Raw genomic sequence first — 16,250 nt, forward strand, 5'->3', positions numbered from 1 at the left:
ACCTAAGTAACGAATCGCACTTCTCTTGCACTGTGATTTAATTTCATAGTCGTCATTTAAGATATTCTCTTCCGTTAGCTGACCTTTATTGATAGACAAGCTCATTTTGAAACGCCGACGTCCAGCCCGAGTTCCTTAAATCTTTCTCTGGCAATCCTGGCTAGTTCGGCAGCAGATTTAGTGTTTTTCCCAAATATTACCATATCGTCGGTGAAACACATTATGGTGAGGTTAGGCTGCTCGTTTGCAATCGAGTAACTGTAATTCCCTGCTAAAGAATCTTTAGATAGTTCTTCCACAATATGATTGGTAGCGATGTTAAATAATGCCGGTGACAAAGGGGAGCCTTGAAGCACACGCTATTAATTTTGATGGGTTTTGTTCCCTGTTTTCGGGTCTGTATCTGTGTTATGTTTCTGTCTTATAGTGCAATTAGCAGCCTCATCAGTTTTTTGGGCACTCCCACCGACTTCAGTGTGCTCTGGAGGTGCGCATGTCCGATGTTATCAAAAGATTTTCAAACTTCCAGAAATATGATGCATGCATCGTTCTTTTCTTGCCTGGTGTGCTGTAAAACGGCTTCCAAAATTGAGGTGTTTATGTAAGTACCGGGTGTATTGGTGAAACCCCTTTGATTGTCATGAAACACAATGTAGTTCTGAAGCTGTTTATCGAGAACTTTCTCGATGACTTGTCTAATAACTGAGCATATAGTAATTGGACGCCAGTTACTGAGGGATCATTTACATCACCTCCTTTATGAATCAGAATTGTACGGGCTTTCTTGAAAGTCAATGCCACTAACTCTGTTGTTAGCATTCTAGTGGCGATGATTGTGATTATCTCTGAAATCGTGCTGTTTTTAATAGCTTGGACGAATACATGGTCAGGACCGCTTGCAGTGTCTATCTGGATTTTCTGTTTTGTCTGAACAATGTCTTCTTTAGATATGACCGGATTGTGTAAGTTGTTAGTCTACACGAGTTCACTCTCAGTGCCTTTTTGAGGGGATTCTGGTCTTTTGTGGTTGTTTGGCCTAGAAAATACACTGTGTGATCATAAGTATTCGGACACCCCCAAAAACATACGTTTTTCATCTTAGGTGCATTGTGCTGCTACCTACTGCCAGGTACTCCATAGCAGCGACCTCAGTAGTTATTTGACATCATGAGAGAGCAGAATGGGGCATTCTGCGGAACTCACGGACTTCAAATGTGGTCAGGTGATTGGGTATCACTTGTGTCAGAAGTCTGTACACGAGATTTCCACACTCCTAAACATCCCTAGGTCCACTGTTTCTGATGTGATAGTGAAGTGGAAACATGAAGGGACACATACAGCACGAAAGTGTACAGGGCGACCTTGTCTGTTGACTGACAAGAGACCTCCGACAGTTGAAAATGGTCGTCAAGTGTAATAGGTAGGCATCTATCCAGACCATAACACAGGAATTCCAAACTGCATCAGGATCCACTCCAAGTACTATGACAGTTTAGCGGGAGGTGTGAAAACTTGGATTTCATGCTCGAGCGGCTGCCCATAAGCTACACATCACGCAGGTCAATGTCAAACTACGCCTCGCTTGGTGTAAGGAGCGTAAACATTGGACGATTGAACAGTGGAAAAACGTTGTGTGGAGTGACAAATCACGGTATACAATGTGGCCATCCGATGGCAGTGTGTGGGTATGGCGAATGCCCGGTAAACGTCATCTGCCAGCGTGTGTAGTGCCAACAGTAAAATTCGGAGGCAGTGGTGTTATGGTGTGGTCGTGCTTTTCATGGAGGGGGCTTGCAGCCCTTGTTGTTTTGCATGGCACTATCACAGCACAGGCCAACATTGATATTTTAAGCACCTTCTTGCTTCCCACTGTTGAAGAGCACTTCGGGGATGGCGATTGCATCTTTCAACACGATCGAGCACCTGTTCATAATGCTCGGCCTGTGGCGGAGTGGTTACACGACAATAATATCCCTGTAATGGACTGGCCTGCACAGAGTTCTGACCTGAATGCTATAGAACACCTTTGGGATGTTTTAGAACGCCGACTTCGTGCGAGGCCTTACCGACCGACATCGCTACCTCTCTTCAGTTCAGCGCTCCATGAAAAATGGGCTGCCATTCCCCAAGCAACCTTCCAGCGCCTGATTGAACGTATGCCTGCGAGTGTGGAAGGTGTCATCAAGGCTAAGGGTGGGCCAACACCATATTGAATTCCAGCATTACCGATGGAGAGCGCATGAACTTGTACGTCATGTTCAACCTGATGTCCGGATACTTTAGATCACATAGTGTATGTCCGAAAAGTATGTGTGCAATACTTCTTCTTTCAGCCTGCAAATTGGTTGTTCGTTTGTAAACACATTGCGTATGGTTTTTTCCCTGCTGATTGTAGTAGTAGAAGTGAGTTATTTCATACATCTACTTCCTTCTTCTCTTCTGTCTTCCTCTTTTCATTGATCTTTCAGGGTTTGAAGAGGTCCCATATGAACGTTACTGTAATACAATTGACAAATCCCTCATCATTGAAATAGTGCATTTAATTTAGTAACTACCGGGCGAGTTGGCCGTGCGCGTAGAGGCGCGTGGCTGTGAGCTTGCTTCTGGGAGATAGTAGGTTTGAATCCCACTATCGGCAGCCCTGAAGATGGTTTTCCGTGGTTTCCCATTTTCACACCAGGCAAATGCTGGGGTTGTACCTTAAGGCCACGGCCGCTTCCTTCCAACTCCTAGGCCTTTCCTATCCCATCGTCGCCATAAGACCTATCTGTGTCGGTGCGACGTAAAGCCCCTAGCAAAAAAAAATAATTTAGTAACTTGGGTTTTTTCATTTTTGGAAAAAGTTCAACACATAACTTAACTAATAAAATATGGTTGATATTGAGTTATTTGGTTTTTAGACCATTCAGAATTGTTCGTACTAGAGATATATATCTACGTAATTATTAGTATATAAATATTATGTGTGATCTGTTTGGTCTGTTCAGTTGGTATAAACCACTGTCATTGAGTCTATGGTCATGCGTGGCTGCCATTACGAGCACACTGCTGTCGATTTGACACAGCTCTGACTCAATTTGAAAGGAACAAGAGTTGTAGTTTGCTGCCATCTGTGTGTTTTTTTGAACTTTGTGAATAAAATCTTATACTACAGTGCCTATTAACACACATAGTATGTTTGTTTCGTAGTAACAATGATGGAAACCAGAAAATGTGCACTGTGTGGGCTTCATTCTCCACAATAAATGACACAGCCCATATGGGGTACAGTCTTTGACCTCAATGTGTTAAGGAATTGCTTAGTTCATTTACAGGGTGTCCAGCTTGAATGTATAATAAAATAAAAAGTTAATATCTTGAGAAGTAATAGAGATAATCATTGGTGGTATAGTTCTACAAGTAGAGAAACTCAAAATGTTTCTTTATATACCTAAAGCACCTTGATATGCGCATCATTAGTGGTGCAACAGACACCAAATCTGTATTGTACCCTCCCAATCATCAGCGTGCTTGGTGTTGTGGCCTGTTATCGAAAGCGATTTGCCAGTTTCCCAAAGGTGTCTGTGCCATTTCCTGATTGATACGTATGTTTGAAATATTCTTACTTAGTTACAGTTGATACTCCAACCGGAAACAACATTGTACAAGCCTAACAGGCAGGTAGCGGAACACGTGCTGTGTTACGCAGCCGTCTGAGCTTCCTATTCTTCAAAGAAGAGAGACAAATGGGACACTTATCTAACAGGCCAGCTGTATGGTGGGATGCTTACTTAATCTAAAATTCACACGTTAAATGCAGTTTTCACATTAAATTGCAACATTCCAGCAGCTGTCGCAAATGCTACCTCTGCGATGCAACAAAACGCATGGAGAGAGGTGGAATACAGTTTTGGCGTCTGTCGCACCATTAATGGTGCACATATCAAGGTGTATTAGATATGTAAATAAACATTTTGAATTTTTCTACTTGTAGAACCAAACTGCCAATGATTATCTCTATTACTTCCCAAGATATTAATTTATATTTTATTATTCATTCAAGCCAAGCACCCTGTATTTTGGCTTGCAGACTGAATGTTGATAAACATAACAGTCTATGAAAGAAAGAGTATGTACTGTGGTATTGTATGTGTTTTTCAAATCCAAGTACTTCCTGTAATAAATAAATAAATAAATAAATAATTAAATAAATTAAATAAATAAATAAATCTACTTCAGACTTGAGGGTCTTTGACTCCTCTTTCCCTTGTTAGTATTGCTGGTGTTTGTTTATAGAATAGATACTAAAGAGGTTGATTTTCAGTTTTGTGAGGTAGGCTTTTGCTTTCAGATCTGGTGTTACCAGTGCACGTGATGTACCATACGCTAGACTAATGGACCATAGTCCTACTGGTCTACTGCCACCCAAACTGGACAGTGACTCAAAACTGAATGCTGAACGTAGTCGTTCCATTCTAAGTGTACCTGAAACAGATGCTGCCCCCAAGAGCAGTGCATCTGACTCCAAGTTAGCAGTGGATTATTTTAATACTGCTCTTCCAGCATCCACTGTTGTGGTAAGTGATGAGGCAGCAGTTTTTAATATTTTGGGATTTGTCAATTCAGTTTAGGAATATTGATGAATTGTCTCCATGGCTCCGGTGGCAGCACACCGGCCTCTCACCTCTGGGTTCCGTGGTTCAAATTCTGGTCATGCTGAGATTTGTGCTGGACAAAGCCGAAGCAGGACAAGTCTTTCTCCGGGTAGTCTGTTTTTCCCTGTCATCTTTCATTCCAGCAACACTTTCTAATATAATTTTGTGTCATCTGTCATTCATTAATCATTGCCCCAGAGGAGTGTGACAGGCTTTGGCAGCCGGCATAGTTCCTATCCTTGCCGCTAGATTCAGTCAATTCCTTACCTGGTCGAATGACTGGAAACAGGCTGTGGATATTCATTTTCACTATTGGTGAATTGTTCCAGATATGTCTGTGGTTTTAAGTGTGAATTGTTCCCTTGTACTGAGTATAAGGGGAATAGTACGAGTACACTATTCATCAACATCGCGTTTGTTTCCTGGCTGCAAGGGCATCTGTTCCCCATGTAAGGTGCGGCCTGAATAATTGATGACAGTAGCTCTAAACTGCCTTTGGGTGTGGTGACACCTCATCGTAACAGTAACCTAAATTGAGTGATGGTAAATATCAGCCTTGGAAAAGGTTAGAGCATACCCCGCAGGTGACAAGCAGTTCTTGTGCTGGGAGAGCTGTGATAAGTTGGCAACCAGCAGCCAGTATTATGAAGGTGGGAATAATATAATATTATGACCCTGACAGGAAAGTTGGAAGAGTTGGTTGACTTTATGGAGAAAGAAAATGTTCCAATGATGGGACTGAGTGAGGGCAGGTGGAAGGGAAAGGGAGTAAGGAGATGAGTAAAGGATATACCCTATACTGGAGTGGAGAAGGTGAGGCAATGAATGGAGTAGGAGTGATTAACAAAACCCTGGATGAAATTATGAATGAGGTTGGCTATGTTAGTGACAGAATAATCAGAGTATGACTGAGGACAGAAGGAGGAGTGAAAGACTTCATCCAAGTTTATGCATCGCAAATTAGAAACATTGAGGAAAATACAGAGGAATTCTTGGAAACACTTGAAGTAATCTCAGATTTGGAAGTGATAGTCACGAGAGACAGAATTGGGAAAGAAGAAGTGATTGGTCCTTTTGGATATGGAAAAAGAAACAGCGAGGGGGACAAGTTGATTTTTGTGAGAGGAATGGAATGATTGTGGGTAACACTTGGTTTGGAAAGAAGAATAATAGAAAGATCACTAGATATGGCTGGGGTGAAAGAAGGAAAACAGTTAATGGATGTAACAGCACTACCAGGTGAAGTTTTTGATGGAGACCACAGAGTAGTGGTAGCAGAATTGAAAATAGGTAAACTTGTGAGAGTAAAAGAAATAAGACAGAGGAAAATAAAAGTATGGAAATTAAAATATAAAAGAACTCGGAAGAAATTTCAGGCGGAATTAAAACAGCACATGCCTATATTAGAAATAGAAAGTGTAGAAGAGAACGGGCCAAATAGAAACACACGTTTGTAAAATGTGCAGAGAGGATTTGTGGCAGAACTTCGAAGAGAGTGTGGGAAAAGGAGACACTTTTGTGGAATGAAAGGGTGAAGGTGGTTGTTAGACAAAAGAAGAAAGCATGGCAAGAATGGCATGTTGTTGTTGTTGTTTGAGTCATCAGTCCATAGACTGGTTTGATGCAGCCCTCCGTGCCACCCTATCCTGTGCTAACCTTTTCATTTCTACGTAACTACTGCATCCTACATCTGATCTAATCTGCTTGTCATATTCAAACCTTGCTCTACCCCTACTGTTCTTACCACCTAAACTTCCTTCAAAAACCAACTGCACAAGTCCTGGGTGTCTTAAGATGTGTCCTATCATTCTCTCTCTTCAAATTTAGCCAAATCGATCTCCTCTCACCAATTCGATTCATTATCTCTTCATTCGTGATTTGATCTATCCATCTCACCTTCAGCATTCTTCTGTAACACCACATTTCAAAAGCTTCTATTCTCTTTCTTTCTGAGCTAGTTATCGTCCATGTTTCACTTCCGTACAATGCCACGCTCCACACGAAAGTCTTCAAAAACATCTAATTCCTATATCAATGTTTGAAGTGAGCAAATTTCTTTTCTTAAGAAAGCTCTTCCTTGCTTGTGCTTGTCTGCATTTTATGTCCTCCTTACTTCTGCCATCGTTATTTTACTACCCAAGTAACAATATTCATCTACTTCCTTCAAGACTTCATTTCCTATTCTAAAGTGTCCAAAAGTTAAGCATAATCACTAAACGAGGCCATACTGCCTGATAGGAATGTCAGACAGATTGCTGAACAAACAGAAGTTGACACACACCATATGTCTCACAACATGTCCAAGGAAACAGTATCAGAAAGGTTCTGATCACTAAGGTACACCTTTGACAACAACAAACAGAACTTGGCAATGTCTTCCACAACAAAATATGCTGTTAATAAGGTGTATGGTTACCCCTAACGGCCACACATGCTTCCCAGCGACGTGGCATGCTCTCTATGAGATGGACGTAATAATAATAATAATAATAATAATAATAATAATAATAATAATAATAATAATAATAATGTTAGTGGATTTACGTACCATTAACTACTTTGACAGTTGTCGGAGACGCTGAAGTGCTGGAATTTAGTCCCGCAGGAGTTTTTATGTGCCAGTAAATCTACCAACATGAGGCTGGCATATTTCAGCACCTTCAAATACCACCGGACTGAGCCAGGTTCGAACCTGCCAAGCTGGGTTCAGAAGGCCAGCGCCTAAACCGTCTGATGCACTCAGCCCGGCGTCAGATGGTCCAAGAGCTCTTATGGCAGTCGATCCCATTCCTCTGAAAGGGCAATGCGAAGGTCTTGAAGGGTCTTTGGTGGAGGCTAACGGGGTGCAATTCGCCTCCCCAATGCATCCCAGGCATGTTCTATAGGATTGAGATCCACAGACCTCACTGGCCAGTTCATGCGACGAATGTATTCCCCAGCCGGAAAGTCATCCACCAGTGCAGCGCAGTGCAGTCGGGCATTATAGTCCATTAAGAGGAAGTCTGGACCAACCGCACCTCTGAAGAGTTGAACATGTGGTCTCAGTACCTCATCCCTGTATCTTCCGAGTGTTAACAGTGTTGCTCGGACCACCCATGAAGATGTGCAGCTCCGTATGGCCGTTCAACATGATGGAAAATTCTACGTTCCCATGGAGGGAACTAGACATACACCTGCATACACCCCAGCGTCAGTGGGTGGGGTCTGACACATCCCACTCTGATGAGTCTGGTGTCAGACCTAGGATGAGACGCTGGTTAATAGAGCAAGCGCCTGAGTGGCCTTACATCTGATCCGTTCAACATGATGCCGCTTCACACCATGACGCCACCGCAACCATACTGATCCCTTTCCACGATGTTCCTGTGGTCATATCAGCTACCCAGTTCTCTCGAGATTAATGTATGACGGGAGTCATTCTGCAAACTGAAGCGGTATTCATCTGTGAAGAGCACATGCGGCCATTCCTTCATGGTCCAGTTTCGATGTTGACAGCTCCACAGCAAACAGGCCCGTCTCTTTGCTGGACTGAGCGGGACACACACCACTGGATGTCGGGCAAACAGCCCTGCTGTTCTGAGCCTCCGGTACACAGTTTGCCGGGAAACAGCAACCCCTGAGACGGCTACAAGCTCCACCGACAATTGTCTTGCAGGTGCACTCCGATTTCGTCGGGCGGTTAAGACCAGATGTCTGTCATACTGTGGGTTGGTTACTCTTGGTCGACCTGGTACTGGCCTACAAATAACATTTCCTGTGTCTCGAAATCGTCTCCACCAGTCTGTGCTGGAGTGAGCAGGATGCACACCGCTGGACGTCGGGCAAACAGCCCTGCTGTTCTGAGCCTCCGGTACACAGTTTCCCGGGAAACAGCAACCCCTGAGATGGCTACAAGCTTCACCGACAATTGTCTTGCAGGTGCACTCCGATTTCGTCGGGTGGTTAAGGCCAGATGTCGGTCCTGCTGTGGGTTGGTTACTCTTGGTCGACCTGGTACTGGCCTACAACTAACATCTCCTGAGTCTCGAAATAGTCTCCAAAGCCTGGAAATTATACTTCATGGCACATTCAAGGATACGGCGACTTCGGTCTGTGTCTGGCCTGCTTCCAGGTGGCCTAATATTCTACCCTGTAAAACGGGGTCCAAATGGCATCATTATGTCATTATGTTGTCACGTTCACAATGAGGCTACACTCCGCACACTATAACAGAGCAAACGCTACTGAAGGAATATGGGGCACAGGCACTGGCTGTGTTTACCTTGCGGTTACGCCACTAGTCAAAGCAGGGTATACTCCTTTCCTATACAGAGTGAACACGTAATGTTGGTAGGTGCATATGTCGTGCGATTTGCAGTCTACTTCCTATTGCCCTGCTTACTCGTAACTTACGCTTAACTTTTTGACACTAGTGTAGCAATGGTGAGAATGCGATCACTTGTTGTACTCGCTGTGTGGTATTAAATTAAACCATTCTGAATGGCCATCCCCAACATGCACACAGCTGCTACAGTTGTGGTACAGCATCTGGATATTGCCTAAGAGGATATTCGGGCACTCCCCGTTCTCTGAAGCTCTTCCATACGATTGGTCTAGGTACCTTTTTGTATGGAATACTACAGTTAGGTATTTCCCTCTCTCCCAGTGCTGTTCCATTAACATCCTTAGGGTGAATATCAGGTCTGTTCTTCTATTGGTTCTAAATCCATGCTTTTCTTCCAGGACAGGTTCTGTCACTGTTCCTAGTCTGGTTTCAATGATCTTTTCCATTATTTTCAGACCATGGGAGAGAAGTGTGATATCCCTATAGTTGGCACAATTTCTTCTGCATCTTTTTTAAAATAAAGTGATAATAATACCTTTTGTCCAATCCTCTGGAACCCGATTTTCACACCATATTGCTCTCAAAGTTCTGTATAGCCACTGCACTCCAGGTATACCTGCTGCAGTAACTACATCGATCCCAGCTAACTTACTACTTTTTATCTTTTTTTAGAGCACTTTCTATCTCAGATCAAGTAATTGGAACATTATCTGTCCTCAGCATTTCTTCCACCTCTTCACTACTTTATCCTTCATTCAGGAGTGTATTGAAAATCCACAGCCTGTTTCCAGTCATTTGACCGGGTCAGGAATGGAATGAATGAAGCCCCCACCTAGCGGCGAGGATAGGAATTGAGCCGGCTGCTGAAGCCTGTCACACTTCTCTGGGGCAATGATTAATTCATGACAGATGAAATGAAATGTTATTGGAGAGTGTTGCTGGAATGAATTATGACAGGGAAAACCGGAGCACCTGGAGAAAAACCTGTCCTGCGTCCACTTTGTCCAGCACAAATTTCACATGGAGCGACCAGGATTTGACCCACAGAATCCAGCGGCGAGAGGCCGGTGTGCTAACACCTCAATCACAGATGCTCCAGGTGTGTATTGAAATAGGTCTTTATTTCATTTCTAATTTCTTGTTCGTTCCCGACTAAATTTCCATTAACTGTTCCTAGTGCTATGATGTCCTCTTTGTCAGATCGCTTGCTTTTAATCAGGCTTACAGCATCTTCATGTTTCATTTACTGTCTCCTGTAGTTTTTAGGTAAATTCACCCCAGCACTTCTCTCCCAATCTTTTTTACTTCTGATTTTCTATTTCAGTATTGTAGGTCTAGCTTATGTATTTTGTCATCTCTTTATTGACTGTTGTCACTATTTCTGGCTCTTTAACATCCCTCATTTTCTTGGCATTATTTAGTTTTTCTATTGCCTTTTTTACTCTGTCATTCCACCAAGATGTCATTTTATTCATTACTTTCCTGCTTGTTCTTCTGCACACTTCTTCTGTACTATTTATGAAACTAGTTTTAAAATTATTCCATTTGACATCACTACAGCTGGACTCTGACATTAGTAACTTGATTTTGATAATTTCTTGGAACTTCTGTTTAGTCTTCCTTTAGCTTCCAGTCTTTAATTCTTGGTATCCTCTTTCTGGTCTTTGTCTTCTGCACTTAGATTCCTGTCAGGTCAGCCACTAGAAGCTTATGGTTGCTATCAACACATTCACTAGGAATAACTTTCACATCTAGACTCGTTCTCCACACCTTAGATCAGTTATCATGTAATCTATTACCAACTTGAAGCTACCGTCCTAGCTGTACCGTGTTACTTTGACTTTCTTTCTTCTGTAACCATGTGTTCTTTATCTGCAAGTTATTCCTTAAGCACAAATCGAGTAGAAGTTCTCCTACTGTGTTCCTTGTCCCACGTCCGAAAGGCCCCATAATACCTTCGTATCTAGTTGTGTCTACTCCTACCTGGGCATTAAGGTCACCCATTAATAATATTCGCTCTCTAGTTATTGGAGGCAGTTCAGCTTTTATTCTTCACTACAACCCTGCTAATGGACATCGACTTGCACAATGGTTAGATATTCTCCTTTCAGACACACCTTCACTTTAATAATTCTTTCATTAACGAAAGTAATATCAGAAATGCAACCAATGTCCTTATCAAAAACAAAGCCAACTCCATTTTTTGCTACTGTCTTATTTCCACACCAGTACAGTTTGCATCAATCATTCAGTAGTTGCGTATTGCATCCCTTCCACTTTGACTCATTTAGACCCAAGATGTTAATGCATCTACGCTTCATCATATCTGTTATTTCATTACATTTTCCAGTCAGTATTAATATGTTCAAGATAGCAACTCTGAGACTGGCTTTTCTGTTATTTCATATCCTTATGGTGTTTTTTCTTATAATGTTTGAGAGAGGATGGTTACCTAGTTGTACTTCCTCTTAAAACAACAACAACAATCACCACCACCACTTATACCATTTGGATGAGCTTCGGACTTGTTTGAGTCATCATTATTTCCAAAAGTACTTGAAGTTTGGTCTTCAGTTGAGTTATTTTTTGTTCCAAGGCTCATTTTTTCGTTGAAAGCAATTTGCAAAGTACTCTTCCAGCTGATTTGCTAGGCCTATCACCGAAGAGGATTTTTCTGTCAGGTTTTTTCAACGTTAGCCTTTAGCAGTCCCCTGCCACATCTGCGAGGCAGCAGTTCGTTGATGAATTCATGTGTCATTTCTTACACAAAGGTTTCATCAAACCACCTAAGAGGAGCTCTTTTGCCCATAGCTGTTGGTTCAACCTCAGGTTTCCAGGTTTGGTACTGGCTGCACAACCCTCAGCCAGACAGTTGCAGGTTGTACTGTATACTGTCACATATGGTAGCAGGATTTCTCTTGACCTGACAATGATACTTCCTTCATACAAATTGCATTTTACATCTAATATTTTGTTTCTAATTTGATTTTTATTTGATGGTTCTTTTTGAATTTGCTTCCTACATAAAGTACCGTAGTAATAAATTTTTCTGTGTGGTATTTTACTTGTACCTCAATTGTCTCAGGCACCTCAGGCAGCTGTGAATGCATCTGAATCCCACCATTCCTTGTCAGCACCACCTGATATTGAGGAAACCTTGCGCCAAGAGGTGCAACGCACTGTCTCAATGAGCAGTGAAAATCATTCAGAAGCATTTTACTCTGCTGATGAGGAGGTGAGCCAACATTTAGGAACATCTGCAAGTCGCACATCTTCACTTCGACATTCTATCACTCTAACTCGCCAAGATAGTACGGGTGGCTCAGTGACCAGGTAAAGTTCCTATTGAAGTAATTCTTTATAACCTATCATTGATGGTGACAATTTTGTTGCTACCATATTTATAAAAAAAACAAGAAATTTCAACTCTATCTTATTTAAACCTTACTGTCATAAGCTCATTCAAATTAAAATAATGTACAGTAATTGGCATAAAAGTAAGATTCTGTAACACGTAATTTACAGTATATGAACCTTTTCTTGATACCAGGTTTTACGGGAGTTAGAAGTAAGGAGGGAGCTCTCCCGGTTCCGGTTATGCTGTAAACTAAATGGAAATTAAATCTGAATTGAATCGATAGTATGATCGATCGATAGGAATTTTCTAAACCTTTATTATCTTAGCCAACAACTGTGTCACACACTCATTACATAACATTATACAACAATTATGTTGATAAACTTTACCATGATAGGTTAATATGGATGATTGATCCGTATTGACTAGTCTGAAATGTATTACAGAACTATTTAAAATAGTTATATTTGAATCCACCTTGTCATTGTATTGTATTGTATTGACAAGGCGGATTCAAATATAACTATTTTAAATAGTACTGTAATACATTATACAACATTTCTCGATGCGAATCTTGTTCCTAGCATGAATTCTATAGTTTGGCTTTGCTGTGAAAACAACAGTACTGGTACGTAAAGTGTACACCAGATGTTTCACGGCAATTCGTAGTTTGTGTGTCAAAGGTTGCCAATATGAATCTCGAAGATAACCAAGGTCTACCGATGCAGCACGAGGGAGATCAGGTATCACAAAAAGATCGCGTACAGTATGCATGGATCCGTTTAAAAATCGTCCAATCTATCCAGTCTATTTTTAAATTATTGTTTTGGATTTACCTCACCCGTTTTGTCACCCTATGAGTGCTCCCTTCATTTATCACCAAACCCAATGCCATTTTTGTGTGTGCACAGATTGATCTGCATGCTATTCCTCTTAGAATAGGTAAAGCCTGTGTCTGGAGTTTTAACAATAATATGGAATATTAAATAAATTATAATTACCAGTATATTTTCAGAAAATCATAATTGAGCAAGTTTGTTTTGCGGTTAGGGCCGTGTAATTGTGAACTTGCATTCAGGATATGGTGGGTTCAAATCCCACCATCGGCAACCCTAAAGATGGTTTTCTATGGTTTCCTGGTTTCCCATTTTCACACCGGGCAAATGCTGGGGCTGTACTTTAAGGCCGTGGTCACTACCTTCCCAAACCTAGCCCACTCCCATCCTTGCGTTGCCAAAAACCTTTAGTGTGTTACTGTGACATTAATCCACAAGCAAAAAAAGAAATTAAAACCTAAGAGTAAAAAATAGACTAAAGTTTCTTGGGGCTAGCATTTGCTATGCACATCAATACTCAAGTTTTTAGAATTTCAATGTAGCTTTTAAGAAATGCTAAATGTGACACGACTACTTCCCTCCTTACTCTCAAACAAATTAAGTTTAAATCCTGGTATCGACGTTGAAAGTTAAAAAGGTACAGGAAAAGTTTATGAAGAGCTAACACAACCAGTACTGAGCACAGAGATTGGGAATTTGTAAAGGCTTTCTTTCTTTCTTTCTTTCTTTCTTAATCCATTTACCCTCCAGGATTGGTTTTTCCCTCAGGCTCAGTGAGGGATCCCTCCTCTACTGCCTTAAGGGCAGTGTCCTGGAGTGTGAGACTTTGGGTCGGATGGATACAATACCGCTGGAGAGGAGGACCAGTACCCTGCCCAGGCGTCGTCAGCTGCTATGCTGAATTGGGGCCTTTGGGGGGGGGGGGTGAGAGATTGGAAGGGATAGACAAGGAAGTGGTCGTGGCCTTATGTTAGGTACCATCCCGGCATTTGCCTGGATGGCAAAACCACAGGAAAGAGCCTCGGGGTTGATTGAGGAGGGATTCAAACCCCCCTCTACTCATTTGACCTGAGGCTGAGTAACTTACAAAGGACTTTCAATAATGTATATGTTGACAACAGAAAAAGTATGTAGTAGAATATCAAAAGAGAGAGACTGAGATTGTAGAATGACAGTGTGAAAGACTAGTGAAGAAAAGAAGTAGAATCTGAAATAACAGAAAACATCAGTACCTGAAAATATAGGTGGTCACCAGTGAATCAAGAATAAATAAATAAAATAAAGACGTTGCTAAAGAAAGAAAAGTCAGGAATTGTTCATACTAAAAATGAAGTGGTAAGAATGCTTTCATAACTTGTAAAATATAAAGGTATGTGGAAATCAAAGAAACTGTTCAAGAATGTATTGTATAGAAAAGGAGAAAATAGTTTACTGATGATCGACAAAACAAAGGAATTAACTATTTATTTACAAAATGAAGCTCCTTGCTTCTACACAAATTGCCAAGGTTTCAGCTTACCAGTGAAATCATGAAGAATGACACTATTATGAAGGTAAAATGTTTGATATTATTAAGTTAAGAACAATGTAACATTCATGTTACTTATTTGAGTAAATGTGGTACTAAACACTTTCATCTCTGTCAGCAATAATGCCTTCCACTAAAACCAGAGACCTTTCATTATGCCTAATGATCAGTCAGTCAATCAGTCACTACTGATCCACATTTAGGGAAGTTGCCCAGGTGGTAGATCTGTTATTTTCCTAGCCTTTTCTTAACTCTTTACAGTCTAACTGCAAGCATAGCTTGCAGCGGCCGAAATTATGCTTAGGCCGCGCTGCAGGCGTAGCCCGTAGTAAGGTTTGACAATTCACCAAAAATTGAGAACAAGCTATGCACGTATTCTGGTGGTTACATCATGTTTCTTCATGTATTAGTTACGAGAGTATTTAAGCAGATGGCAATGTTATGTCTAAGCCAGAGAATTTACGATATTTTCGATCAACATGCATCAGTAGATGTTGTCACTCAGTGAGCTAAGATGTGGCTTCTCGCGGCAAACGTGCTTGACGAAAATGATATTTTCGATATTTTATGATTTTATGCGCAAATGAAAATATTATTGACATATGAATTCGAAACTACTTCTTACATTTCATTATGATTGGAGTTCGTTTTACGGCCTAGGGCATGTTCCCGTGTATTTCAAATTTGCGTGAATACGTAAGATTGTCTACATATTAGTAAAGTTGTTTGTTTAGAAGACTGTATTTTACCTTTCTCAGAAGTCTTTTGTGGTAAAAGGAACAATATTTTCACATTTGAGTAACTTTTGACAAAATTTATCAATTAAACTAAAATTTCATAAGAGCTCCCATTTTCATTATTGTAATTATTACTATAATTATTGAAAAATTATTTTTTTATATCATACTAATTATTGTTGTTTTGTAATTGCAATGCACATTTTATATTAGCAAAATAGAGCAAATATAACAGTATTTCAGAGAACTGTACTTGCTTAATTATCCATCAGACCTTTTTTCCATTCGCAAATCATAGTATAATAATATATAAAGAATTTTAAAATCTCAAGTGATAGTTGACACAATACAAATAGCGTTTTTCAAAACTAGATGCTCAAACAAGCACAAAGAAAAAATACCTCCTACAGGTACAGAGATATAATGTTTTAAATATCCTTAAAAATGCCCAGTCCAGAACGTTTGTTAGGGATATTAAGGCCCAGGCTGGAATGGGTTAAATGACTTAAAAAATATTGGCCACCAATCGATAACTTACATAGTTCATATTTTCATACTTACAGTACTCCATGGACAACGAAGCTCCGATCACCGAAGTGTACAGGATGTTTCTTCTTCAGGAAAGGAATTCAGCCTTCATAAATACAGTATTCTTTTATTTCTTTGTCAACATTGTCCACTTGGTTGACATTGTTTCATACTTCATTGTAAGAACTGTAATGAAGGCTGTCTTCTTCTTGAAGTCTACAATGTCCATGAATCTGTTAGCTCCTGACTGATAATGGATGAACTTTTTCAGAACACTTGTGTCCCTTTTTGCTCAATAGCTCAGT

General features: G+C 40.8%; 1 protein-coding gene across 1 annotated transcript in view; it reads left to right on the plus strand.

The window, feature by feature from the left end:
* The window catches only part of tweek (transmembrane protein KIAA1109 homolog tweek), an 843,591-nt gene that overhangs the window by 253,623 nt on the left and 573,718 nt on the right, over positions 1–16,250 (plus strand). Inside the window, 3 exon segments of the mRNA XM_068226772.1 lie at positions 4,331–4,553; positions 6,240–6,267; positions 12,057–12,291. Coding sequence (XP_068082873.1) covers positions 4,331–4,553; positions 6,240–6,267; positions 12,057–12,291 — 486 coding nt within the window.

Source organism: Anabrus simplex, chromosome 1, assembly GCF_040414725.1.
Source record: "Anabrus simplex isolate iqAnaSimp1 chromosome 1, ASM4041472v1, whole genome shotgun sequence".
NCBI lineage: Eukaryota > Metazoa > Arthropoda > Insecta > Orthoptera > Tettigoniidae > Anabrus > Anabrus simplex.